Consider the following 27,197-nt stretch of genomic DNA (forward strand, 5'->3'; position numbering starts at 1 on the left):
TTTCATACTGGTGTACTGGTTATATATGCTGCTTGAGTGAATGGAACCCTCCAGTGTCTGTGAAGGCAAGTGTATTACATTGGTTAAATGCATCAAACACATTGTCTAAGTAATGTAAAAAAAAAAAATTCCAACAGAAGTCAAAGAAGAGAGAGTTTTAAAATGGTGTTTATTGTCAAGGTAAGTTTAAGTGTGGGCGTTTGTGTTTTGGTGGTGGTGTTAGGTATTTGCTTTACGAGTAGCTTGAAGGCAGTGGTTGCACTGCTGTCGAAAAAGTTTTGCTCTATTTACAATGAAATCTCCAAAGACAGTTGGCAGAACATGCTAAGGAGCTAACACCTGCCAGACCACACAATACCAATTGTACTTCAGTTGCAAGTTTTCCAAGTAATTCCATAGATACAGGTCAGTTGCAAAAAAGGTACTGTGTAATTTTGAATAGAAAAAGTAGTTTTAATCATATACTGTCATCTTTCAATTAAGGTATAATCTGAGATGACTAATTGATTAGTAGTCAAGGTTGATCTTGAAATGAAGCATACATTTTCTTTCCTTGGTTCTTGCCATGTAATTTAACAGTAGCAAAGATACCAGTTTACAAATATTAATAGCTTTAACATAACTCCTTTTCATTATAAGAAAAGGGAATTAATGGCTTCTGAAGGGTTTTGCAGATCTTTAGTTCTCCAACAGCAAAACGAGAAAGTAATATAAAGGTTAATTTATTTTATTGTATAAAACATATGCTTAACACTTCTCCTAGGTAACTTATTGCATACTGTAGAAGAAAGTTAAAACATACATTTTTGATAGAAATGAATGCTAAGATTGCTCTTATATCTTGATAAATAAGTTGTTACAGATTAATCAATTAAGGAGCCTTAACTGGTGTGAAGCCTTTACCTCCAAAAGATTACTTAAGACTTTTTTTTGTATTTACAAATATCAGAGGTGCTAGCTCTGCTGGATAGCTGTGAACCAACAGCAGCTGCTTCTGCAGGAGTGTTGATAGGCAGGCTCAGATCTATGACTTTGAGTGAAGAAGTTTGACTAGAGCCTGAACTTGTGCTTCTGGAGGATCTGAAAGACAAAAAATTAACTCATCAATATACAGCAATCCCTATATCTAAACTAGAGCTTCTACTGGTGGCTTACAATAAAGCCACCCAGCAGCAGTGTTTATTCTAGGTAAAGATCCCCTACAAAGATCGTTGTAGACATTACCACTAATCACTTAACCTACCTGTAGCATTGTTAGATTGTAACTGATTGAGCACATTGCATGCACTATTAGTTGAATGTATGTTGAAAAGGGGAAAAAGGTATCAGTAAAAGTGTACATGTCTGGCTGCCCTGTTTAATTAGGGAAGGGAGCTCACACTAATGAGTGCAAAGTGTGGCTGGAGCTGAAACCTGTGCTTTGATAATGTGAAACCACATTTTAATTAGAGCATAGTTAGCAAAAGTAAATGTAATTGTTCTGCAATTACTGCTTTATTTGAACATAAATCATGCTGAAGTAAACTTAATTGTGTGCTAGAAAAATCTAGTATACTTAAAGGTGGGACTGCATAAGGAGAAAGTTTTTATAGTGTTCAGGAAGTAGAGACAAGATTGGGAAGACCTTCAAGAGCGAGGAATTCTGTCATTTAGGGACTAATTTTGCTGGTTTAAACTTCAACTTAAAAAAAAACCCAAAACACACACAACATTGCTAGCACTTACCTGGTAGAAGCTAGTGAGTTTTGTGTGGATGGTGATCGAGAACTTTGACTACCAGCAGCAGAAGCAATTGCAGGAAGGTCTAAATTGGACTAGAAAATTTGGAAAAGGAAAAAAAAAAGTTGATCTAACAGTTGTGTAATAGGACTGAATATATCAGGAGGGTTTATAATCCTTTGTATTTGAACAGATGTTGAAAGCAGATGAACACTTCTTTCTGTTTTACCATAAGCGTAGTTCATTGTTGAATTTAGGAGTTGCCCTTGAAAGGCACTCAGCAGTAGACTAGAGCTATTAGTCAGGATTTTGGTGGCAGTTAACTGCAAAGCTCACCTGGTGAAAGTACATTTGAAAGGGTGTAGTTAAATCAGGATTTGCTTCTAGAACATCAGCTAACAACTTGTCGATGGTTTTGTTGAAGCTTTTCAATTCACGAAGATCAATGTCTCTTTCTTCCTGTGTTTCTGTTTTAGTTTTCTTCAGAGACTGAATTTCTCTGGATAGCCTGGAACACTTAAATATTTTTAAAGTATTGCTATTATGGAAATGCAACACTTTTTTTCAGAAACCTGCTCAGTTTAAATTCTGTTAGAAGTTGTCATTAATAAATACACAAACCTGTTTTGTAACCCTTTCTAGTTTTGGCTTCTGTTCTTCTATGTCTTTGTTCAGCTGCAAAATAAGAGCTTGTTTTTCCTTCTTTTGCTCTTGGAAGAGGGCCTCCTGCTTCAGTACTACATCAAACTTTTTTTCCATGCTCTGCAAATTCATGTGAACAGTAGTTTTAGTTCATAAAGCAGTTCTGATAACCTTTCACTTTTTGTATCACTTTGTGGAAAGGTCTGTTATTGCTACTACTTGTTTCTAAATGTAGCTCAAGCAATTAGTCCTAATGATAATTCAAAACTTTCTGCCTGTTACACTGTTTAGTGGAGAAACACCTGGATAAAGAGACCACTAGGTAATTTACATATCTTAAAAAAAATTAAAAGTTTTCTTAATGAAGTTAAAGTATGTATTTTCAGATATGCCTCTGAGCAGTGTCTACAAACAACTTACAGTACAAACTTACCAGTGCAAGCTATCCTAAGAAAAATAACAGTTTCCCACGGGAAGCGATGGATACCTTTGACTGGAATGAATAAAATCAGCTCTGTAAGGGTGGCTCTGTTTTAAATAAATAAGGCATATCCTTTCCTGCCTTTTTAACACCTCATTATATCCCAAGACTTACTCCCTAATGAAGATATCTGTCCCTCTTCTTCCATTTCAGAGACATAAGGTAAGGTATATGTCCCGTGGGGGTAGGATAAGCAATAGGAATGTTTGTTGACCTATAGCCAGTGACTCAGGACTCAGAATAATCTAATCATGTGGGATATAACAGTGTGCCTCTGATTTCCTCTGCCTAAAAAAAATTTAACTAAAATCTCGCACATCAGCGTTAAGTGTTGTTCTTAAGGGCCAAGCAGGCTTTTTGATAATAAGGGGAACCAAGAGTAAGTCCTTAATGTGGAGCCTGAACACAAGGTATCCTTTACCTGCAGTTAGTGCTCAGCCTGCTAAGTTAAGAGTGAGTTAGCTTTCTTTAGCTAAATTAATACTGTTTAAACTGAAGTACTCTTAATGCTAATAAAACAGAATATGCTATCCTAGAAAAATCCTGGGACCTAGATGCCAGGGGACACAAGATGTGTGGATTTTAATCTCTGCAGTATAGCAGGATGATCCAATATAGTGGTGTATGCTACACAAAAATACAACTGCTGTCTTGGATGCCAGAACAGAGCATCTGTGAGCGTGCATCTGGGATTTTAAAACTTCTAGCTCTATGTGACTGAAAAGCCTGGTTTCACTGTGATTCAAGAAAATCCAAATAAGCACTCCATTTTTTTTAATGGAGCATTCTAAAAAATCATATCCATTCATACAAAGCATAGGATATAAAAGAGAATGGGCAAAAATTTGTCCCAGAATTTCCTATTCTTTCAATAGGATGGTTTGCATGGATTTAGCTACATACTACAGCCTTGTCTGTTTGACCAGAACTTTTGCTTGTATTATACCTGGAGATTTTCCTGAAGTTCTTTGATCTGTCTTCGTTTGTATCTGTATTTTTCATCAGCAGCCCTCTTCTCCTCCTCTAGTTTCAATTTTTCCTCATATTCTTCACCTGTGATCCCAAACAATGAGGTAGCATTAATGCTGGACAAGCAGTATATACAACTCAATTTTCACGTTTAAGTTGCATTTAAAGTAAAGCATTAATATGTTAGTGTTGGGAGTATTACAGATACCTCAAGGTTGTTAGTTGTTTTTTTAAATATTCCTAATTCCAAATCACTATGAAAAAGTAATTGGCTTGATGAGAGAGAATTATTTAAGAGCTACTGTTTCCAGAGCCAGCAGAGGGCATAAAAGTTTAATCAAATATTTTCTAGAATTGAATTTATGTAATTTCTCATGGTGATGCTTTTTGTTTAGCTTATAAAGAAAGTTCCACTGAAGGAGAACAAGCTTATGAAGTCTACATGGCAACAGAAAGAACAAATGAAGACACTTCCCAGAATTCTGAGGAATTTTCCAGTATCTAAAGACTTGTAGTTAGTTAGCCCATATTTTAAAATCTGCTGATGCTACACTAAAATAGTGCAGCTTAAGTTTTATTGTTCCTTATCTTCCCAGATGACAGGTTACCAATTCCACCCGCCCAAAAATCAGAGATAATGACAGTGTAAGCCAAGGGATCGGTCTTCATCACTAGAGCACCTGTACCAAAGCTGCCTGTGTAGTTGCTCTAGGTACAGTTTTATGCCCAAGCTGGCTCAGTCTACCACGAGGCAGCCAGCAGTGGCACAGCTTGTCCTGCTTCTGTAATTTGAATTGGTAGCTGTGTGTGATGCAGCACTACACAGAGCAAGTAGTACAAAAAGCACTGTGCAAACTTTTATCCACTAGACTTACATACTTCAGCGGGCACTCCTCCTAGTAATGACTTTTTTGTCCCCAGTAATCATCTTTATGCTTTGCCTCTTCTGACTGCTCCTACTTATGACTATTTACAAAATTTATATAGGTTTAGAGATTTTCACATAAATTGGATAGAAGAACATAAATATTAGTTAATTACACCTTGCTGCACTTTCTTCTGTGCTTATTCTGTGGAACTATTCACAGTAGCATGTGAATTACACCCCCTTTTGCTACTACCAGTTTAGTCCCTCTCCATGATTCATTCTTTTGTGCCATGGAATTTCCCCACTATATACCCGAGTTATAGCATCATCTGTAACACACAGCCAATAATAATTTCTATTTTACATACTTGTCTCGGTAACTTCCTTGAAAGAGTTTCGGTAATTGCTGTTGCAGTTATTAAGTACGCACAAAGTGTTTCCCAGAGCTACAATTTCTTTTTCAGCTTTGCAGATCTTTGCATCTAAATCATCGCCTTCACGTTGAAGTGCTTCCTTTTCCTGTGCAGCCTGAAAATAAAATTGATATTTTAGGTGACTGCATGCATGCTGAAAATACTAGAACAATTACACAGGAAAAAAAAAACCCTGAAATATTCAGGGGGGTTAATATTTATGGGGCTTATCTGTGTTGTCAGGCTTGAACTGAGATTTGCGTTACCAGATAATTAGGAGTAGTTATTTACAGTATTGGAAGTTCTTTGAGGTATTTCATCCACATGCATTTAACTGTACGTATCTGCCTTTGCATCTAAGCTCACAAAGTCCCGATTAGCAACAGCCACCCTGTGTACAAAGCAGTTTCCATGCTTTGCACTGCTCACAGGAACTGCAGCAGCACATGTTTCACATTTGTTTCCTTTACCCACAAAATCCAAGTAAGAGTTGAGATTGTACATTATATAAAACTGTAACAAGAGTGTTAAAAATCATACAAGCTTGTCTAGGAATTACTCACTTGAAAGTCTTCATTTATCTGATCAGTGAGATTGAAGAAACACAGCGAGCTGGTGAATTATTTTCTATAGACCCTCAGAAAAGCTGATATGGTAAAAAAATTATAATTGTAGAGGGTATACACCCACAGTGACCGCAAAGTTTTTGCTGAGGGTCTTCTGCTGTGCTGGATCTCACAGTGGCACAAATACCATCACTAAGAAATTTAACACTTAAGAATCAGAAAAAGATGGCCTCCAGAGTCAAGATCACAGCTAGAAGCATTTTGCTTTATGAGGAAATCAGAGAATTTGCGTAGATCAAAAGTAATAGATTCTTGTTCTAGACTCAGGGTATTGCATTATAGATAAAGACTGATTCCTGCTGCTGCCCATCTCCCCCCCACCCCCACCCCAAGGAAAAGCTGAAGTATGCATAGGTGATTGATAAGTAAAAGGGGAAAGTTGACATTCTTCAAGGTATAAATGCCATATGGTGAAGTAAATACCTAAAAATAACTCTGAAGGGTAGAAGAATTTAAGATCATGTAAGACTCTGATAAACTTGCTTTCAGTTTATAGTAGATTACCACATGACCACTACTTCTTGGGTCTTTGTAAATTAACGGGCACTGAAGTGAAAATCTTCAAACTGCTCAAAATTAAGGCTCCACTGACAAGGACTGACCACAGAGATTCATGTGAAATTGCAGCATCATTTAAATAACCAGTGTCAGATAACGTTAAAACAATTGGACTGAAAGTAATCAGCAGGCAAGGAGGTTGTCTTAGTTACTTGAATAGAGCCCAGGGAAACCCATAGCTTAAATACTTGAATTATAGTGAATTATGTTAATAAAATACCTTAATTACATAGTAGGTATGAGTTTTCTCCTCTTCTCCTTCAGGTGGCATCATGACAACAGTAAGAATTTCATATCTGCATTTCAGTTTATCTATTTTATTTAGGCGATCTTGAAATTCAGCACTGATTTATTTGGGGAAAAAATAAATGGGTTGAGAAAGTGTGCATGTGGTAGCATTTTGTGGGTAGTTCTTGCTACAGCAGTTTAAATTACTGGTGTTATTCCAGCAGTCTGCCCACGTACCAGGAGGCAGGCAGGGCAGCAGTTGTGCTGTTACTGGTTTTTGTTGCTTTCTGTATTCTCCCAGCCACAGTCGTCTGTTTTTCTGATTACCTGCACTTCTCTTGCAGTTCTAAACTGAGTGAAATTTATTTTCACATTCCAGATCACTGCAGCCTGGGAGGATGTGCCACAGTCCTCCCCCAAAATTTTTAAACGTTTGGTATTTAAATCCTACAGCTGCACAAGCTGCCCCCTGCTGATATTATCTTAATATTGCTACTACTAGATGAGCATAAGCAACAGTAGGCAACAACCCCAAATCAAATTACGTGAAAGTATCAATTAGCTGTGTAATTATCAAAGGAAAAAAGCCACACAGTCGGTGAGCAGTTAAGCTTTAGTCACACCAAATCACTCTAATTTCCTATTGTGCGGGGTGTGGTTAGCAGAGGAGTGAAAAAAAAGCCTGCCAGATTTCAGCAGTTCAGCTGCTGAAGCATTGATTTTTGGCTGGATATAGATACTGGGGTTTCAGAGCTAAAACTGTCCCAGATACTTTGCAGTGATTATTACAGAAGGGAAAAGTTATTTCATACGTGGTTGCTTTATAGGAGGGTACATACATAATTCAGAAGATTTAATTTTGTTATATATAGGACACATAATGGAGAGCTCATTTGTTAAAAAGGCAAAAAACCCCAAATCAAACTGACTTAATGTATCAGTCAAAAAAAAAAAAAATCACAATTTTATCAAGCAGTTTGGAGTAAACCCTCTTTAAAAGCAACTTTTCTGTTTTAAATATTTTGTTGTACCTCCAGACACACTGATTTCACATTTCCTGATTACTTTGAAAAATGCATATGACATTCACTTCAAAAAGATGTCTGCAACTGAGGTTTCATCTCAGTACTGTAGAGGATCACCACTAACAGAATAAACAGTAATCTCTTGTTCAGAGTTGTTAAAGCTGTAGGCTGGATTTCAGAGAAGGGATCTCTTGCTAGCCTCAACTGTCTCAGTATGTAACTTTGAGCATGATTTATTTCATCCTCAATGTCTCCAATTGGTGAAATTGCATAAAATAAATACTTCTTTTTTTCAGTAAGTCCCCACGTAAAATATACTCAATAAAAGTTACAAATTTAATTTATATAAGAATAGTTACCTTACACGTTGCCGTTCCTGATCCACAAGTCTTATCTGGGAATCCAGCATTGCCTTATGAATCTGAATTTCCTCAGTTCTTTCTGCTATGGCTTTCTTTAACTCCAATTTTTGTTTTTCCAGTGTTAGAACTTTCTCTGTCTTATTACACAGAGTATCTCTAAGACGGTTCAATTCTAGTTTTAAGAGATTATCTTCAACCATCATCTCCTAATAAATCCAGAAAGGTCTCAAAATAAGAAAGCATCATTTTTAATTAAGACATTTATAACAATAAGTTAATAATTCTTTATAAAGCATTCATTATTTTATCTTTTATATATACAACCACAAAACTTACTCTGCTCTGCATTTAAAAGTGTTCTCCATCTCTCATTAGCAGGCAAACACTTCGAATCATTTTTAAAAAAAAAAAAAGCCCTCTCTTATGGACCCCAAACTGTGTACCATTTCTCTGAGTTCTTTTATGCCATCAGCTTCTTGCTTTTGTTCCCCTGAATTTCATCCCCAAAGAAAGGTTCCAGGTTAGGGAGAGTTCACTGAGGAGCACGTGCACCAGTTAAGTTGATAGCAAAACTGCCCCGTGCTACATAAACCCTATATTGTTTTACTACCTTAGTGCTTCTTTTAGGAAAGCTAGAGCTTATTCTAGAGCTAGAGGAAAAAATGTGCAGTAATTAGAGAACTGGGAACTGTTTTTTTCTGTTTATCAAAATATGGGAAGAAAGACTTCCATTTGATTTCTAATATCTTAAATCGGAATGTAGATAGATCCAAACCATCTGCTGTAAAAAGCCCCGCAATTTAATAACAAAACTGTGCCAAACTCATTAGTTGGCACTGCAGATGGAGAAGAAAAAAAAAATCAGTGCTAGGTAAAGATGTCCTTGACTAGTAAATACATCTTCTATTTTAAAGGCAATCATTTCTCAGAAAAAAAAAACCAAACCCACACCGACCAGGTAGATATTGTGATATAAGTAGTGTGTGATTAAATTGATAACCCAGATAAACTTTATGCTACATACACAGGAGAAGCAACACTTTGCCTAGTAAGATAATAGTGACGAAAGTGACTTCAAAGTTTGGGAAGGAAGGTGTAAGTCAAGAAACTACAAAGGGGGTTCTTATGGATGTAATGATGTAGCACTGTAGGAAGCAGACAACAGCCTTCAGATCAAGTCATGAATTTATGTGTTTTAAAAAACAAACAAGCAAACATGTCCTGTATTAGTAAAGTTGCAAAATAATACAGTACCTGCTTAATGGCTTTAGCTTTTTTTAACTCCTGATCTGATCTCTCATTGAAAAGATTTAGTTCATTTATCTTGATCATCATAGCATTTGTTTCTTCTCCTGTCTTTTCCATTGCTCTCCTGATGAAATGGACATCATTCTGTTTCCAAATAAATTATGTTTAATTTATTTCAGTGTCATGGTTTAACCCCAGCCAGCAACTAAGCACCACACAGCCACTCACTCAATTCCCCCCCCAGTGGAATGGGGGAGAAAAATTGGGAAAAGAAGTAAAACTTGTGGGTTGAGATAAGATTGGTTTAATAGAACAGAAAAGAATAAACTAATAATGATAATAATAACACTAATAAAATGACAGCAGTAATGATAAAAGGATTGGAATATACAAAGGATGCACAATGCAATTGCTCACCACCCGCCAATCAACACCCAGTTAGTCCCCGAGCAGCGATCCTCCCACCACCCCCACTCCCCCCAGTTTATATACTAGATATGACATCACATGGTATGGAATACCCTGGTGGCCAGTCTGGGTCAGCTGCCCTGGCTGTGTCCCCTCCCAACTTCTTGTGCCCCTCCAGCCTTCTTGCTGGTTGGGCATCAGAAGCTGAAAAATCCTTGACTTTAGACTAAACATTACTTAGCAACAACTGAAAACATCAGTGTGTTATCAACATTCTTCTCATACCTAGCTCAAAACCATAGCACTGTACCAGCTACTAGGAAGACAATTAACTCCATCCCAGCTGAAACCAGGACATTCAGTGAATGTAGTTTGCACCAAAAGCTACCAGTTCATTTTAAATGAGATACTTTGAAGTCCTGGAACCAGCAACCATGATCATCTTTTGTCCATATCTGCAAACAGTGCCCAGAGCACTGCAGTCCTCATGCAAAGTGCTGTTGCAATATTAATGTCATTATTTGTTTCATTTGGAGTGTAGTAATTGTTATTATACAATATAGCTCTTTCAGTCAATAAGGCAGTTCTAATACAATCATGTATTTTGGTCTAGGTAAAAAATAAAAAATAATAAAAAAATCTCCTGGCATGTCTGACCATGACTTTGATATTCATAGTTCATCTTCGTAAAACCATCTGTCATCGATAATACTCCAGACTATGAATAAATTCCTGGAGAAGTGTTTCAATGTTTGATTATACTCGCTAGTCAAATTTTGCATTGCCTCAAAACTGAAGTGTGGGCACCAGTTGCCCAACATTAAACCTTGTTATTGCATGGGTCTCCAGTTAAAGGGCTCTCCTATAAGCAGCTTCTTCCCCTCTCTAAATTGATCAATTTTTTTCTTAACTATCACTTTGAGAAACCAGTTGTGATGTTTCATTAAAAACCTCACTTTAACCTTGTATGGTTTCTCTTTGAAAAGAGGTTTCAAAACATGCTAAAATGTAGCTGATTAATAAAAAAATACATTTCCTATAAAAAGAAATTATAAATTGGCTACAGAATTACTGACTGGTTCATTTCTACAAAAAAGGCAAGCGCATTTTTTAGAGAATTAGTGATGGTCACTGGATAGTGGAAAACCAGAGAACAAGCATGTATATGCAAAAATCTCACATGGGAATAAAGACAGAAAAACAGTATTTCTGAATTACATATCAGGATGTGGTCAACTAACTCAAATACGGTCCCTTCAATTCAGTAATGTTACTTTGTACAATTTTAAACACAACTCTAATTTTATGAAAAATATAAAGGCAAGTAGTAGCATCACAGAATAACATTCTCCTATTTCTATATGGTCCTAACAATAAATTCAGACATTTGCAAGCAGCCTGTCACATCTTGAAATGAAAGCTAAGCTCGCCTGACCAACATTTCAATGCTTGTCTTCCTGCTAAAGTGCCTCAGGTGTGCAGCAATGACCTATTTTTCTGGAAGGTATAGGGAACGTATGAAATTTTCCACATACGTTACACAAAGTTCAGGTATCTTTTAATCTAATACCAAGTTATTAATTAATAGGACAGTATCTAATTAAATCACTGAGATTTCTAGATGTTACATGGTCAACCTGATGTTCTGAGGAAGTTACCTCAAGTTTCTTGTACTGCGCATGTAAAACATCATATGCATTTTTCTTTTCTTCTAAGGTTTTCTTAAGTTCAGCAACTTTTGCTTCCAAAACTTGTTTTTCATCTGCATTAACCTCTCCTTCTAACCGTGACAGACGTCTCTGTACTTGCTGAATATAAAAATCCTGTTAAAATAATTTTTAAGAGAATTAATAGTCTGAGATAAGCAATTATAGCCTTCCTATAAAGCTAAAACACTGGATATAAACTTGGATCTAAATGTTGGCTTTAGGACAGTCACCCAATTAAGCTATTGTTTTATAATAATTTATGGCTTATAGACCTCATTAGCAAAATATTCTTAGATGACTGATGTGCAGTGATGGTTCAGGAGTAATCTCCTAGAAGAGTAACAAAGCATACTCAGCACAGTCTGCTCTAGGGAGGCTTACAGCGGAGTTGCCATCTTGCTGTTACCAGTGGATGCTGATATAAAAGAGCAAATTTTCAAAGTGGTGCATAGGAAATATGCACAAAATCCAATTAGTAAATAACAGGATTTTGGCATGTACCTCTTGTATTGCTTTAAAAATTTACCCTGAGGTGTCTGTGGTTCAGAAGGATCAAAGAAAAGAGCTAATTTGAGAAATTAGTGGGAAAAGCAGCAGACCCTGGGTCTGCTGCTTTTGCCAAGTACATAATGTAGGTGATACTACAGCAAGTTTCAGTTTTTTCAATTTTACCCATACATCTTGAGACAGAAATAAATGACGACTTCAAATTAAACTGCATGGCATTTCCACAATGGTAAGATGTTGGCAAAGATTATAGAACTCAAGCAATTTACTCTCATTAGACCAAAGAAACAATCATAGTATGAAAGTACATTAATATTTTACCTGGTTATATATTAATTCTTGTTGTTTTAATGCATCTGCATCAAGTCTGTGCAGTCGATTCTGAAGATTTTTAAGTGATGTTCGACATCCCTCAATTTCTGCTAGAACACACTTCTCCTTATCCTTCTGCACCTTTAACTCTTGAGTCTTCTTGAAAAATAGTTCTTTTAACTGGTTCATTTCTGTTTCTTTTTCCTGGTGGCAAAGTAATCATTAAGTAGTAAGTAGTAATTAATCACATAAGTAATTTCTGAAGAATTATTTGCCTTTATTAATCACATATAGGAAGATTAAAAAATTTCAATACTATATCTATTAATATGAACACAGACTTTCATAGGTCTTCAGAATGGTTGGCAAGAAAAGTCTTTGACTTAAAGTTGTGTTTGTTTTGTTGTTTTTTTTTAACTTGGATCCTACCCTACTATTACCTGACCTTTTTTTTCCCCATTATGGGAATGCTACTAAAATTCCTGTCATCCTTTTAAAAAAAACCCCTCCCTTATTGCTTCTAGTATATGTGAGTATTTGAAGAAATACAAATGGTTTATTAAAACTTGTAACTCTGTGTGTGTGCAGATGTATGTACATATGTGTGCTTATATAAGTTGGAATAATTTTGTTTGAAAAATTAATTACACATTTTAAAATCACGTCCTTGTTCTTGGAGGTAAGTTGCCATTAACAACTACATCAATGCAGTAAATGAGGTTTTAGTAGGGTCTGTTATAATAAGACAATGCTGAACATTTCAGGTAACCTGAAATGCACTGAAAAAGAAAAATCACGTTATTTTCTTTTTATAAGCCTAACAAGACAGACAACTTTGTTCTTCCCCTGCCTCCTACCCATCCCTTTCCCTCCCCCAAAACCCAAAGACCTCCCAAAGCTCAGGCCATTCAGCACGCTTGTTTCCTGTAAGGTACATCCCTAAAACGAGTAATGTGGCATCACATTCTGCTGCCTTTGACAATCCTGTTCTAAAAGACTCATTACATTTAGCACAAGTCTGGTACAGAGTTTGAAGATGCATATTTACATTAATATAGCAGAACACCTTAGAATTCACTTTTCTACACTGATTAAAAATGTACTTATTCTTGATTTTTATACGTATACATTGTGAAATTTGCTTGTGAACCAACTTGCTGGCTTTACTAATGGTGAAAGACAATGAACTCTTGGAGAAGGAGTTAAGTTATCACATTCAACCAAACAGAATTTTTTTTTGTAGTTGAACTTGCTGTAAGAGCAATTCCAAATCCAAAACTCAGGAAGTAAAAAGCAGGTATAAGTTTAATATTGAATTGTTACAGCCTGTAGCATTTTACACCAATGTCACTGGGCTTTGGATCATGCCTGAACAAAGGAATTTAATTGCAGAAGTAAACTGGTTTTATGCATGTGCCCAATTCTGAGCTGTATTTCTAAAGCTAATGACAATGATGAATTCATGTGCTAAAACTGGATCACAATTTGACCTTCATTTTCTAGTCTTTTGTGCATATCTAAATTCATTTATTTAATAGAAATTATTTCTCTCTAAGTGAGGTTGTTAATAAGATATTCAATAAGCTTCACCATGCAACAGTGTTTTGCCACAGATCGAAGAGTGAGAAGTATCACAAAACTAAAGCGCAAAACGGTGACATTTCATCCACATTGTTCCTGTAAATATCTCTTCACAGTAAATTAATAGATGCAGCAAATAGCCATGTGTGTCTAATGGTGATGGAAAGCATGCTTCTGACTAATACATTACAGACATTGTTCAAGAACAGTTCATCCTAGTTAAAATATTACCCTGAAGCTGTGGAGCTGCCAAGCTCAATGTCATCTTAGGTTATCCGCCACAGATGCAAGTAGAGAAACCCTGCTAATGGTTTAGCCACCCTGGTAACAGTCTTAAGGGGAAGCAAATAAGGTTTTAATTTTAATGAAATGTTGTATCATTCCAACTTGTTTTCAAATTATCTGAAAAACCAAAATGGTAAGCAAGGCCTGTAATTTAAGAAACTCTCTATAAGGGAAAGACATCCCCTCTCTAGTTTCTGTATGTATATTTAAAATGTATAGTTAATGCTTGTAGAGGTAAAAAGTTTGAAAAATAACACTCAGTCTATGGCAAGGGATTATTTCACATACATGCTACAGGAAACACAAAATAGGGGGAAAAAAAAGACTATACAGCTGTATGCACAGATACAGCTTTGCTGTCACTTCGTGTGGGAACACCTGCTGTCACATTAATTTAACTTGATCATCTTACAGTAAAGAAAGTTTCAGCATATCCAGCACTCAATCGTCCAGCAAAATGTAAAAAAATATTTGTATCAAGTTCAGTCAGAAGCTAAGTAGTAAAATACTTTAAGAGAATTAGTAGCAAAGTGACAAAACAGTAGAAAACATTTTCTGAAATGCAGGAAAGTTCAGATGATTGCATTACAACATTGCATTTATTCAAAATCCCTTTGCAGTTCATCAGATGATAATGAATTAGGATATTTTTATTCCTATACTTTATTTGCAACATAAAAAGTGGGGTTTGAATTAAAAAATAAAAAGTATTTTCAGACATGTTACAAAAATAGTTGCTATGTTACAGCTTCCCAGATCAAAATCTTTATTCATCATGAAAATGAAATCTAAAGTGAGCCAGTAATTACTTAACAGTCCACAAGTTAGATGTATCAGAGTATCATGTAATAGAATTAAAATAATGAACAGAAGACTAGGCCAGCCAAATCTGATTAAAAGATTTCAAAATCTTTTTTAATCCCAGTTTGCCAAAATCATTGCTCTTTGCAGGTTTCTAAATTATGGTGGTGTTTTACAAAAGCCAAGAAGTTTTCAGTGGTAATGTTACTGAAAAATCATCCTGACAAGACTGGCTGCTTAACAACCTTAGTGATGGGAAACTGATAGAAGTTCAAGTATCCTTGCTCCTCAGCAGCCCATAAACCAGAATGTTTCGAGACATGAACTTCCAGAAGAGCCAAGCAAATTACAAGATTTTAAAATTTTTCAGTATTGTTACAAAGCAGAAGCAAAACATTAGTATATCCTTGTAACAAAATTTGCCACATTCCAGTAAATAACTTTTATTTCAATTTAGCCAAGAAGTTCTAAGTAGCTTTTTAGCTGCTGTCAGAGGTAAAAGTCCTGTTCAGTACACCGATGCAGTCAGAATACTGGTTTTGTATCTCATCTGTACAATGGGAGTTCCAGTATCCTATGTTAATATATGGGGACACCATCTTCTGAATTACTAGGACCACTTGTTTTCCTCCAGAGTTTTCCCAACACAGATACTGATGTATCTACATGCATGTTACTTCATCATTTGATGAAATAGCTGCATGTCATATTAATACTTACATTCCTTTTTAATCCATAAATGTTTGTTCTAGATACAGCTTGCAAATTCAAATGAATCCTCATTTGCAGAAACCATGAAAAACATTTTACCTTGACATTTTTTTCTTCTTCCTTTAGTATTTCTTCCATCCTCAAAGCTTTGTCTTCTGAACTGAGTGTCTCCTCAGTCACAAGCTTCAGCTTATTGGAAAGACTTGCATTTTTTTCTTTAAGAAAGCTTAATCTAAACAAAATTACATAATTTAACAAGTTAAATGTATGTTGCATATACAACACTGCCAAAACCAAGCAGCATTCCTTACTGAGCAGTTGACTAATAAAGCAGGCTAAACTTGAACATACGATAACCAAGGCCCTAACCGATTTTTTCACACCCTTTAAAAACAAGGATTACCAGGAGTATTTCCTAAATTACCCAGTGCCAGAACCTATGCAGGACATGAAGTAACCAGAAAGTTGGAGGCTTTAATCATCAACATTATTTAAGGTTCTTCGCTAGCTCAAGGATTTGATTATATTACTAATCCTTACAAATGATGTTTTTAAAGGTTTGTTTCTTACCTGGCTTGTTTTTTCTGAATTTCTTTCTTCAGATTGGTTACTTGTGTTCTCAAAGACTCCAGATCAGAAGCAGTTCTGTCCACAGTGGATTTCAAAGCATCTAGCTAATAAATTACAAAATGGAGCAATAGAGCTCTTGGTTACTTTGGTACATGTTAGGATATTTAAAATGGTAAGGGACCTACATATTGGAAAGTATTCCGTTTCTTTTTAACGGTGTCTTCCAAATGAGAAGTGCTACAAATTCTGAGGTGCTGTAAATCAGCACAGCTAGTAAACTCAGACTAATTTACATAATCTGAATACTGGGACAAAATACTTAAGAATACAGAATGAATTATGAAGGTGCTGTGGGCTGCAATTCTTGTCCAACAGCATCTGTGTAAGTGGAACCATGGTTTTATAGAGCACAGCTGACTGATGAGCATGGATACCCTTATATATCTAATAAATATTTTTAATTCAGACTTTGTTGGGTAAATAAAATCATTTTGGTTAAGATAAAGGAGCACTGTGTCAAAACACACAGACATTTAATTTGGTAAAAAATACATGACAACATACACTCATTAAACAGGATAGGAATACTTTACAATCAGTAGCTCATTAGTCTTCACAGTGTCACTTAACAGTGTAAGTGTAATTGTCTTCACTTTCACAGATACAGAAACCTGATCAAGGGTATACATAGCAGGTCTCTCTCTCTGTACCAGAATGAGAAACTGGGAGGTCACAAGCTGTCAGTTGAACTCCAAGTCTGTTTCTTTCCTTGTTTCTCACTTGGATGCCACAGATGTTCTAACATCTAATAATGGCAGACTGTTCTCATTATCACATTATGTAGTATTACTTATGAAACACTTCAATCAAGAATCTCACAGCTTAGAGATGAAAACCTACCAATTCTGTGAGCCCTCAAGTTTGCATGAATTATAGGGTAATCTAATAGCCTACACCTTGTTTGAGCTACCTCCAGTTTAATTAGGATACCCATTTATGAACCACCTGCTACAGAAAAGCTATCCAAAGTTAAGGTAACAGCAGATGCAGGTGTTTTTTTAAAAATTGCTAAGCTTGGTGAGTAGCCCAGTGTTACCATTTTCTTGTTAAGAAAAAACTTACTCAGGTAATACAAATGTATCCATTCAACAGAGCCATGAGACTTGAATTAACTCTTAGAAATACCTCTACAGGCATTTAGGTAATTAAGCAGTGCCCCTCATTCCTAGCTTTAAGTGCAGATTAAATACAAGTAACAGAGTAAGTATGGACAGCATCAAGCATGGCTTGTTCACAGGGCAGCCCTATCCTACTACCTCTTGACTAGAAAGCCATGTGAAAGTGTTTGGGGTTTTTTTCAGGAATTTTAACCTGACTACAAGAGCCATCAACACTCACTTCTGAGAGCACAGGATAGGAATAGTTTGGAATCTGGAAGAGATTCCTCTCATGTTTATACAATACTGCAGTCTACATACGCTGAAGGCAAGACACACTTCCTCCTGAAGCATCTAATAGTGTTACACCATTTAAGAGAAAATTCATCCATTTTATACCAACACAACAGAGAATACAAGCTAATCTCTTCACCACTGTCAATGAAAGGATTAAGTTGAGGGTTCAGACCCCAATAATCATGAGTAGACTGAGAAGAGCAGACTTTTTGTTGAATTAAGAGGCTAGTCTAAAACCAGAGAAAAGCAAGTTCTATTCCAGTATTTCCTCCATCTAGTGAAAAGTTATAGTTTCAGTCTGTTTTTCTGAACTGTTTGGTCATCCTTACCTCATCCTGCAGCTGAATGCTATAACTATCCTGAGTTTGATACTCATTTCGGAGGCTGGTAGCTTCCCGCTCAGCAGAAGAAATTTTCTTTTCATATTCCATATTATTAAGAGTTTCATTTACCAAAAAGGAAGTCTTCTCTTTCAGCACAATTTCTTTCTTTCTGATCTCCTGTTTTATCTCTGTTATTAGCTATCAGGATAAAAACATTGCAGATTTGCTTGCATTAGTTAAGATGCTATTAGATTAATAAAGGGTATGACCAGAAGATAGACTATGAACACTACTCTGCATAAGACAGCCCAGTTATCACATCATTCTTAAATTACTTTATTCCACCAATACATCACAGCACCAAGTACTACAATTGTTTTGGACTGGAAACTATCAAAATATTCCAATAATTTCAAAAAAACCATTACACTATAAACTTGTATGAAATAAAAATAATTTTTGATTGATTGAATAGGGGAAAAAAACAAGCTATGTGAACAAAACTTCAAATAGACTTGAAACAAAGGAAATGCAAGAGAAAAATTACTAACAGTAGTGATGCTTACTTTAGCAGACAGATTTATAGCTATTCAGTGAAAATTGTGTATTTTGAAAGGTTAAGTAAAAGATTAGCTACTGGGAAAATTATACTGTAGTTCTAATGTTAAAATAAAAATCTGTTTACAAAAGCATCAGTAGAACTGTTCTATGGACTACTAATATATGGAAGGTTGGCCAGAGCTGGTTTTTTTGTTGTTGTTTTTTTAGATCTGTTTGTTGGTTGTTCTTTGGAGGAATCCTCTGACCTGATATACTATGAAATCCAAAACATCTCAGCTAAATTAGACCATTATGTTTTCTGTTTGGTAGTATTTCTTCTGGTTTGTCATTTCCTATTATCACTTTTTTTAGTGTTATATCTTAAGCCTGTTTAAACCATGTTTCTGCTCAGGGTATATGTAATACCCATATGGGCAACTTAAAGCTGATATTCTTTCAGCAGGAAAATCATATGAGCAGAGCTACGGATTTAGGTAGAGCCTTCTTGTACATGCAATTACGCTTTTCCCCCCGTTCAAAAAAGTCATTGTTACTTTGGAATCCACATTTATAAGATTTTTTTTTCTCTACACTGATCCTTCAAGCTTTTTCTGGTACATCTGTTCTATTGCCCTACAGAACTTTCTGACGAGTTCACACTCCTCCTGACAAAGCCAGCATAAAATATACTTTATTTGTACCTCTTCCCATTGTACCATCTATGCGTAAGACACTGACAAAACCAATGAAGACTATATATTTTAGAAATTAATATTAACTTATAATGCCCAACAGGTTCTTTTGGGGATTAGAAGAGTGCTGTCGCTTCTCCCTGTTTGCAGAATGTACTTATGGACCAGTTTTTAACCTTAATGGGATCATTTATCATAATTCTGACATAAATGTTAGTCATGCATTTGTTCACAGAGGTAGAAATGCTAATTCCTTCAATTCTAAACATTCTATTTTCTTTTTTATATTGCAGCCCAGACACAGAATCCCCTCAATGCAGCTGACAGTCCTTACTCTCTAAGCAACAACATTCCATCTTGTTGCTTCTTAGATCAAAGAAAATACTGAAACTGGCATGCTTTGCATTCTCCAACAACCTTGAGATTGAAAATCAAACCTTGCATAGTATCAAGCAGAGCACCATTACTTACACTGAGGGATACAGCTTTCAAAATAAATTCTGAATACTTTTTAGCAATATCTGAACTTTGAAACACCCTAACAAAATAGAGGTAAACACAGAGAACACTGAACATCTAAAAGACCCAATCATTCCATGTGCGAGTGGTAAAATTCTTATCACTATCAGACACAAAAGCAGGCTGATATACTGATATGGATCAGTTACAGCACTTTTACCAAGGCACAATGATCAATCTGTTGATCTCTTTTTTGCATCTGTTGTATTGCATTCTCCCACTGCCTGATGACTTCTTGCCTTTCCTGATGAACTCTGCGAAAATCTTCAGCTGTCTTGTCAAGCTCTATCTGTTTAAAAGAAAGCACCCCCATGATTTCTGATGTTAAAAATTTCACATATAACAAGATATCTTCAAGAACCTTAAGCACAAACCTGAGCTGTTAACGTTTCTGTAAGCTCATTGTCAAGAGCTCTGCGCTTCTGATTCGCTTGCATGGTCAACTTTTCTACTTGAAGGGTTAATGCCTAAAATGAAAGGATATGAAAACATAATGTATTTGAAAACAAATATATAACTTCTTATAAGTTCTTAAAGCTCTGCTACAATTAGGGGTGGAATTCTTGAGGCATCAGTTTTACTGTGTTTTATAGAACAAAAAAACTGAGAAATTAGTCTCCCAAATTTTTGGTCATACAAGAGGCCGTAATCTCTTGTCGGCCCTTGGGACCAGACTGCAGCAAGGCCAAAGCAACCCTTCACTGTGTATAAATGTGTATGTGGTATCCTTATCACCAGTTATTTCACTTTACTCTTCCTACTATGCTGTGTGACTTGCTAATGCCAATGATATCAGTAAGACTATGTAAGCTAAAGTTTTTGGGTTAAGCATTTAATGAGTAAAAATCAAATTTCTCCTCCCTACTTATCTCTAAATTAGTAATGTACTTGAGAACTAACCCTTATAAAGTCTGAACTTGTGACTGGAGTGTCTATTTATACCATCTTTCATCATTCCAGGCAGCTTTACTGAAGTAGCTGTAGTTTGTTCTAAGACAAAGTCAGTTCTAATGGGAAAATCTACACTATTTGTCTGTTACTTGGGATGCATTTTTGATCATACTCCTCTTCAGTAGCACTGTTTTCTAGACTTTATTATCTATTTGTGCATTTCCTCAGAAAAAATAAAACTTAAATATTATCCAGAGGAACAAACAAATTAATGCCTTGAATTATGCCTTTCACCTTTGTTAATATCTGTTCTTTCCGACCTTTAAAGTGAACATCATATAGAATTGCACTGTTGTGCTAAGTCGAAACAAGTTTAACAGTGCTGTTGTACAAAATCTTGTCTCAGTCTTGCCTGACTTGATAACATAACAAGATCTTCAAATGCTAAATGGTTCTCTGTTTTGTTTCTGAAAATTGCTGTCATTTACTTACTCCTAGTTTCCCTTCATCTTGCTGTGCATACTTCTGGATTGTGATAGCATCATTATCTTTACGATTTGATTCCTTTATCCAGCTCTCCAGAACTTCCTCATCACAGTTCATCTGCTGTTTCAAGTTTTCCAACTTCATAGTGGTTTTATTTATAGTATTCTAATAAAATTCAAGATAAATTAAAGGGTTAATATTAAATGTCTAGTATTCTTTGAACAGGAATTGAAACAACCAGTTCAAGTTACTGTAACAAGCTTACACCCATCTTTTGTCAACAGAATTGCTAGGGGTTTTTTGTTAATTGTGTATTATACTTGACAAATGCTAATAGAAGTCCTGGTCTTAAAAAAGAAACAAGTCAGTAAGTTACCACAAACTTAAAATGCAAATAATTTTAAACAGAAAACTCAACCTCTGGCAAGATATACCTGTATGTGGGATATTTATTCCACATAATAAACTGATCTGAGGCATCATAGGGTAAAGTTTCTCCCTCACACACTAAGGCCCAGTTCTTAGATCCTTATCCTGTATATGAATTTACAAGTGGCCCCATGTGACTGTAAAGAGTCTTCCTGACACAAATATGAGAGAATCTGGATCCAGTTGAATAGCAAGGATATCTTCATCCTGCTACCCATTCTAAGAGACTGGAGATAACAAACAGACTTAATGAGAAGAGAGCAAATAAAAAAAACCCCAAACATAATTTAAATTATTCATAGAAAGAAAAAGAGACAGTTCCATTAAACAGAAAAACACCTGTAATTAGATAGCATTAGATTACTTTTTTTTTAAACACAAGCAAATTTTTGAGCTTGAAATCATGCCCCAAGTTTATTTCATGTAGAGAAGAAGATTTGCCACTAACAATTTGATTTTTAACCATAAAGAAAATATCTGCAAGAATTAACAAGATGGCGATAAGGATGTGTGGCTGTGTATCTGGCATTAAGAACATTAAGAACAGAGGTCTTTCAATATCTAGTTAATGTTTGCTAAGTCTTGACCAGTCTATGCAAGGAGATCCTCAGTGTCACTTTACTTGCCTACACAGGAAAAAGCACATCCACATCATCTATTGTAGTTTATAAGTTTTAACTATAATTAACTACTCTTGACTTATAGTATTTTTTCTGTAAGTGCAAGTGAGGACAAGTCATAAAATTTAATTGCAATACAGGTGTTCTCTTTCAAAAATTTTAAGCCTTACTTCTTGACTGTTTTTCTTTTCTCTTAAGGAAACTATCTCATCTTCCAGTCGCTTAATCTCACTTTTGAGACGTCCACGTTCTCTCTCTGCAAGGGCTTTAAAGTGTTGTTCAGTTTCAATTTCATTCTCTCTGGCTTTGTAAAGAGACTAGGGAATAACACAGTTTAGCATTTACAATAAACAAAAGGCATATATCAACAAACCCCCTTTTTTTTTTACATACAACCAAATCTCAAGTCAGAGATGGTATGATTTTGTCATGTAAATATAGGAATTTTCAGAGCAGCTTTATTGTTTGAATTTTAGTATCTCAAATATATGTATTCTAATACATATACACACCCCCATTGTATTGTATCAGATATCCACAGATCAACCATTTATAGCCTAAGAACTCAATTCAAAGATTTTTTTCCCCCAAGATTCAGAATCTTAATCCTTCAGCATCAAAATCTTAGCCTCTTGGTCACCAGCGGCTTTATGTCAGGTTCAAGAGGCACTGCAAAAGAAAAAATTTTATTGTTTTGTGCTGAGACAGAACACCACGAGGCTGGCCTATAGCAGTATCTCTATATTGTCTAATCTTTGTGACAAAAGTTATTTAAGAGGGTTGGGTTTTTTTCCTTCCCTTGCATAATAAGAAATCTATTACTTACTAGAAGCTTCTCTTAAATAGTACGTGCTGTCTATTTATGTGCAGATTAAAGGTTGAATCTAGCACAAAAAAAAATTAAAAAGATGTTCAGCTGAAGGGAAGTTTCTTAAGACTTTTTCACCTAGTATATTTCACCTGGAAGGCGTACAGCTTTGACTCAGGACTCTTTAGAAATCTAAACCACCCATTTTGACCAATTAACTCGGAGTGTAAGGAAAGACTTACACCTTGACCACCCCACTTCATTTTTCAAGTCCATGAATTAGCCCTTCATGAGCTTTTCACAATTAACTCTTGACCATAATAAAGATTATAAATTTGTTTTTCCCTTACACTGATGTGTTATTTTCCCTGACCAATTTTTTCTTATCATCTACAAAAGTCCCCATTCGTAAAGAATTCTAAAATGCATCCTTCTCAGCTTTCTTCTAGGTGCGGTCATTTGATCTTGGATGGTCTTTTTAACGACTATCAAATAGTATCACTGAGATCTATAGTTTAACTTTTGTTTCCCGTGGCAGTCCTGGAATAAAATCCTGACAAATCTCTAACAAAGCTGGCAAAATAGAGAGACACCAGCCGCAGAAAGACACTTGGGTTACAGGCCTGCCTGATAAAATGGACCTGCTAGAGGCAGTGACTTACCTGAGTGAAGCTGAACTCTTGTCTTACGTTTTTCAAATGAGATGTCATTGCTTCTGTACGCTCTTCAAAGTCGGCCAACTCATTCTGCAGCTTTACTTTTTCGTTTTGCATCTTCTGCAGCTATTTAAGAGTTAGAGTTGTCAAGTAACTATTTTTAGTCAGGTGCTTATTACCTGCAACTATAGTCGCCGCCATTACTAACGGAAAGACGTTGAGAAGCACGCACCGCGTTCCTCCAAAGTACTGAAATGAGACATTTCGGAAGAAAATCCCGAGCTTCGCACCCGGCCGCGGGCGAGGCGGGACGGGACGGAGCCCCGCGGCGCCCAGCCCGCGCTTCACGGCCCGGGCCTCGCTCCCCTCCGCGGCGCCCACGGAACTCGCGGGTTTTCCCTCCCTCCCTCCCTGCCCGGGCCCCGGCGGGCACGGCAGCCCGGCCGCGGCGGGGGAGGCTCCGTGCCGCCCTGAGGCGGCCGGCGAGGGGCAGGGCGCCGGCGGCCCCCTCAGAGCCCAGGGGCCGCCCCCACGGCTCCGCGCCCCGGGAGTCCTCTCCCTCCCCGGCCGCAGCCCCGCGCTCACTTCGTCCTCCAGCGCCCTGTTCTCCGCGTTGGCCACGGGGACGGCGTAGCCATCGTCCCAGCGGAGCTCGGCCAGCACCGAGGCGGTGGAGCGGCTGCCGACGCTGTCCATGACCGCCGGCGGGGGCAGGCAAAGGGGAACGGCGGCGGGGCCGGGCCGGGCCTGGCGTCGCCGGGCCCCGTAGCAACGGCGAAGCCCCGGCGAAGGGGAAGCGGCGGAGGCGGGAGCCGCCTCCCGCCCCGCCTCACGCCGGCCGTTGGCGGGCTCGCGCCGCTGGAGGGGGACGTTGGCGCCCACAGCGCCTACCTGGGCGCGCAGGTCGGGCGGCTGCCAGCGGGGCCACCGGAGCTGTCTGCAGACCGTGAGCTTACCTGCAGTCGCCTGTAACCGTGCCGAAGCGGAAGGCCCGGTGCCTTCGGGTGACCCGCCACCGGCACCACCTCAGAGGCTGCCCCTTCACACCCAGCGGCCTCCCTGACGGAGCGCCAGCCTGTGCCACAGCTGCGCCAAATCCGGGGTCAGACCAGCCAGGGTAGGTAGCTCACCTGTTGCTGATAACACCTAATGGCAGATCTCTAGGAGGGTGCATGGTACACGTCCTGTTTCTGAAGAGGCCTCTGGTGTTACCTCCCAACGACTGACAGGTGGGCTTCCTGAGCCAGAGATGGCATTCAGGTGGCCACAAACAGTAACGCCATAGCCTCCATAAACTTGGCTGTTACCTTTTTGAACCCATCTACGCTTCGGGGTTGCAAATCATCCTGTGCTATTGAGTCCTGTCATTCATAGATGGAAAAAGGCATGCCAGCCTTAGCGGGAAGCATAGTCTTGCTGCAGAAAGTCTCTGTTAGTGACTATTTGCTGTATTGTCTGGCTGAAACGTCTGAGCGGCCAAGCTTCTGCATCAGCACGAAGTCTACGGTCAAAAAGGAGAAAGGAGGAGGTAAGAAAGAAGTGTCTGCTAAGGCTCCAGCATGGAGAAGGATATAGCTTCACACTCTCAGGAAAAAGCATCCTAAAAAGGCTGGATGAATATCACCTTCAAAGGGTTGACAGGTGGAAAGACATAAAAGGAATTAATCAAAGCATGATTTAAAAGTGCCTGAGCAAAACAGCAAGGAGCACTGACAAAAGGTTGGGAGGTGATTTGGAGAAGCGCTGAGTTTGCAGCGAGTTTTATTATAAAACATGGGCCGATGGCGTAGTAGCAACACTGACCATAGCAGGAAACATTCATTTTGCTAGATATTTGCATATGTCATGGAATCATATTTTCAGACAAGAAAAGATTGCTGAGGAGCTGAAAGTCAGGCCTGATGAGGTTGCACCAAAGTGGCAACCTGCAGTATTGTGCAGATATTGCTAGTCTTCAATTGTTGGTCACTTCACTGATTATCCCCCTGAGAAAAGCCTCCACTTATTCTTAAAAGTATTGAAAGATAAAAGAAGAACAATGTGAGGAGGCAACCTAGCTTTTTAAAAATAGAGGAATGGTGTGGGATTCGGTGCCTCAAGCTACCTGTGAAACAAATAAAGAGGTCATGAGGATCTTTTTTGCCTCTGTTGTCTTACAAGGCATGGTGGGCTATGGATGGTTCTAAGATATGCTGAGTAATGTTTTTGAAGAAGCTACCTTGGCAGTCGTGGTAAACAGCAGGAAAATGTGCTAGCTCGAGACAGTAATTGGCAGCAAGTAGTCTCCTGTCACCTTCCTGTTTGCCCTCTGGGATGTATGAAGTTGTGATGGCCGAATTCTTCTCTTTTGACCTCCTTGCCATACGCTGTTACAGTGTGCAGCTCAGTAATGATGTCTGTCTGATGCTGAGAATGGTATGCAGAGTACAGTTAGTGTCTTCCAGAGGAATGTGGAATGATTTGACCTACATTACTAGCATGGACAAGACAAAGATGGTCATCTGCAGGAGGATAAAAGATAGCTGATATGTATGGCCATTAAGAAGATGGGAAATTCCTATAGGCAGAAAAATCAGGCTGCTTAAGACTTATGTATTCTTGATTCTAGTATATGTGGAGGAGACTTCTAGAAGATTGACATGTATAGACAGCTGTCTTTTCAAAATGAATTCTTAGGACCAACAGCTCTCAGAAATGTATCAGAAATGGGGGTAAGCACAAAAGGGATCAGTGCAGAGGTGATGCAATGGTGTGATAACAAGGTGGAAGCTCCAGCGGTTTGGAAGGTGTCAGGTGAAAGGGCTGCCTGCTAAGTACTGTGCTTTTTGACCCGCTGGAGGGTAGCGTGCCAAGAGCTAGGTATTGCAAAGTGCAGTTAGGTGACCTGACTGAATGGAAAGGTTGAATTCCAAGGACACTACAAACTACTAGAAAGACAGCAGAGACTACAATGGCATGTGACTGCGTACATATTAGGGGCCCCTTCCTTTCCTACCCAAAATGAGAACCTCCTTTTGCTCGCTATATGTGAAAAATACATGCAACTCACTTTGCAGGGATTTTAAATTAACATCTCTAATGCAATGTGGCATTGCAGTGATGAGCACCTGATAATCTTGTGTTATGCAAGCAGAGCTTGTGTGTTAAATAACACATAAGACCACATAGTGCCCAAGAAGAAGAAAGCAAATTATTGGATAGGTGTTTGTTATTAGAGGAACAGTCAGTCCTGTTCAATCCTATGCAAGACAGGCATCCTGTGAAAAAATGGTAATTTATAATCATGTACCATAATGCATACATGCAAGAAACCAAATTAAATCAATCTTGATGCAGTTATTTAAAACACATACTGAACTTTTGAATTTTTGTAATCGTAAGTGTTCTTGTTCATATGTTTTGGTGAATACAGTATTTATACATAGTGCCTGAAAAGTATAAAGTGTTACAAGAGTGAAGAGTATTATTCCACAATTTTCACGGAAATTCCACACGCCTTGATTTCTCTTGCCTGATCCTGACTAAACAAATCTCCATGATATGCTTTTGTTTGTATGGCTTTTCCCTTCTTCTGCCTGTGGTAATATATTCTGTAAATGCATAAATGTTTGACAGACATGCTAATCCAGCAGATGGTGCTGCATGTCTGTATATTTCAGGGGCTTTTTTTTGTTGTTGTTTTGGGTTTTGTTTTTTGTTTTGTTTTTTTTAACAGCAGCAGTTATCGACTCCTCAGTTAAAAGGGAAAATATCATT

General features: G+C 37.6%; 1 protein-coding gene across 1 annotated transcript; it reads right to left on the reverse strand.

The window, feature by feature from the left end:
• Window positions 1-170: 170 nt before the first annotated feature.
• Window positions 171-24,137, reverse strand: CCDC39 (coiled-coil domain 39 molecular ruler complex subunit). Its single transcript, XM_075031450.1, has 20 exons — window positions 24,027-24,137; window positions 23,448-23,567; window positions 22,148-22,294; window positions 20,935-21,093; window positions 19,926-20,018; window positions 19,712-19,840; window positions 17,807-17,998; window positions 16,024-16,127; window positions 15,553-15,685; window positions 12,085-12,279; window positions 11,206-11,370; window positions 9,146-9,283; window positions 7,889-8,097; window positions 6,497-6,620; window positions 5,048-5,207; window positions 3,789-3,895; window positions 2,341-2,481; window positions 2,056-2,235; window positions 1,726-1,814; window positions 171-1,080 (listed from the first exon to the last, which is right to left on the reverse strand). Exons 1-20 carry the CDS (start codon window positions 24,135-24,137, stop codon window positions 918-920), a joined length of 2,859 nt encoding a protein of 952 aa, XP_074887551.1. The 3' UTR covers window positions 171-917.
• Between the last annotated feature and the right edge of the window lie 3,060 nt (window positions 24,138-27,197).

This window comes from Buteo buteo, chromosome 7, assembly GCF_964188355.1.
Source record: "Buteo buteo chromosome 7, bButBut1.hap1.1, whole genome shotgun sequence".
NCBI classification, from domain to species: domain Eukaryota; kingdom Metazoa; phylum Chordata; class Aves; order Accipitriformes; family Accipitridae; genus Buteo; species Buteo buteo.